General features: G+C 41.8%; 1 protein-coding gene across 1 annotated transcript in view; it reads right to left on the reverse strand.

The window, feature by feature from the left end:
* Positions 1 to 1,515, reverse strand: part of ARL2BP (ADP-ribosylation factor-like 2 binding protein) — a 7,307-nt gene extending 5,792 nt beyond the window's left edge. The window contains exon 1 of the mRNA XM_010082324.1: positions 1,478 to 1,515. Within this exon, the coding sequence (XP_010080626.1) occupies positions 1,478 to 1,515 (38 nt within the window). The remainder of the gene's footprint in view (positions 1 to 1,477) is intronic.
* Positions 1,516 to 2,017: the final 502 nt, after the last annotated feature.

The raw sequence follows: 2,017 nt of genomic DNA on the forward strand, positions 1-2,017 counted from the left end.
TTTAATGGAGTGATGAACTCTTCCTATATTCTCCAGGAGATGAAATACAAGCTTTTCTTATGCATGAGGGAAACAAGCCTCATAGGACGTTTGTGTTTAAGAAAAAAGTTAGCTTTGATCAGTGAAAGCACCATTTAAACTAAATTAAAATTAAATGTTTCTCTATTTCTCTTTCAAACTTCTCTTTAGTAAACAGAGCAGAACAGTCTTTCAGACTAAGCGTTAAAAAAAACTCATTAGTTATTTTGCTACTGAACAATAGTCCAGTGAAATTAAGCCAACAACAGGTTAATCAACAGTTCAACTATAATGAGCCATAGGGCTCATTCTGACCAGGAAAAATGAAAAGACATTTGATTTAAAAAGGTGTCCAACCACCAAGTGATGTTCTAGCAACATTTCTGATTTGCTAAGCCCTGGGAGATGAGCAGAACGAGGCAAGGGACTGGAAAAGCGTGCTCTTCCACCAGAGGGCATGACAGCACCAGGAGAGGAGCTAGCACGGCACAGCCCAAGCCTTACACACCCTGAGCATCACCACACTTACCGCTTCAGGCAACAGGGCTCATCGCTTTCCATTTACATGCAAAGACAAGAGACTTTGTAATAGATAATTCCCACTCTTTTTTTCCCCCCCCTCCAGGAAAACGCTACTATTGTCTTTGTAGCCTATTCGAACACCAAACAGAAAATTCAAAGCACTAATTTAAACCCCAGTATAAGTTTGAGAGACAAATGATGGAATTTGAACTGTTCCAAAATATCAGCGATTCCATCCGTCTATACAACGCACTTGCATTCACACACCTGAAGACGCACATGCTCACAAATCCTGTGGTTTAAGCCTTTGTTGCTTCATCATGTCTAGTCCAGGCCAGCACAACCTGTGCTGCTGAAGAAGCCCAGGCACGTGGCCATTTGTGATAGTCTGTAGGCTGAAAGAACTAAATCTACGAACTAGAATGACAGAGGCATACGTACCCTTCTGCCACAAGCTTTAGGAGAAGAGCATGCCAGACAAGTGTGGGGTGAAGCAGCATCTTAGCATCTACCAGTGCAAAACTGGGGCAAGGCCACCTGTAAAAAGTCTCACACGTCTAGAAGGAGCACATTCAAACACACAGGAATAGCCTCTTCTTAGAATCCGTGATGTACGACAAAATATGCTCTTGAAAATGAGATCTCTTGAATTTTAAATGAACACAAAACCCCCATTTTCAGCCTTATGGGTTTTTTTTTTTTTTGAGCGCTTCACCAGGGCTATCTGGTACTACACTCATGGTAGTTCTATTTGACTTCACCTAGAATCTGAACTGCTGTTATCTTCTCCCAGAGCTTTGTATTTTTCTGCACCCTTGTTCTCCTAAAAGGCAGAATCTGCTAACCAGCGTGGTGTAAATTCACTTGTGTAATCATATTCCTATTAAGATACTTTAACTAGTAACTAGTTAACAGAAGGAGAATGCAGCATACTCACGTGGCTATATCAAAGTTTTCTTCATCAGAAGTCTCCATTGTTACTGCATAACCAGACTGGAGGAGAGGCAATCCACCCTACTGCTGCTGTTAGCGGTTATTTCTTCTTTTCAAAGTACTAAGGAATAATATGTGACTTGGCATTAATACCAACTCAATTGTTAAAGCACCACACAATTCTCAAAACAGCAAATCAGGAGAGAATCTTTAATTTTTGGATGTAAGAACTTCAAAATCACGTTCTGCCAAAGTTACTGCTACTTCTTTTTCTCTAATAACCCAAATTCTCTCAGAATTCTCTGCCTATTCGGAGAACAGGCTCAAAACCACACACACCTGCAGTCACTCTCTGTAAAGGGGTTCCAGGTGAGCTTTACATCTTTGCTTCTGAAGTATCTATGACTGACTGTTATAAAGACAGAAGAAAATGAAGCCAGATAAAATGAAGCTGCCACCCTAGCCCAGCACATCCTGGAGAGCTCGCAGGCCAGGCTCTGGCCAGCACTGGGCTGTGTCCTGGCCAAACCCTTGGCCTGTGGCT

Source organism: Pterocles gutturalis, unplaced genomic scaffold (genome assembly GCF_000699245.1).
Source record: "Pterocles gutturalis isolate BGI_N339 unplaced genomic scaffold, ASM69924v1 scaffold25394, whole genome shotgun sequence".
Classification (NCBI taxonomy): domain Eukaryota; kingdom Metazoa; phylum Chordata; class Aves; order Pterocliformes; family Pteroclidae; genus Pterocles; species Pterocles gutturalis.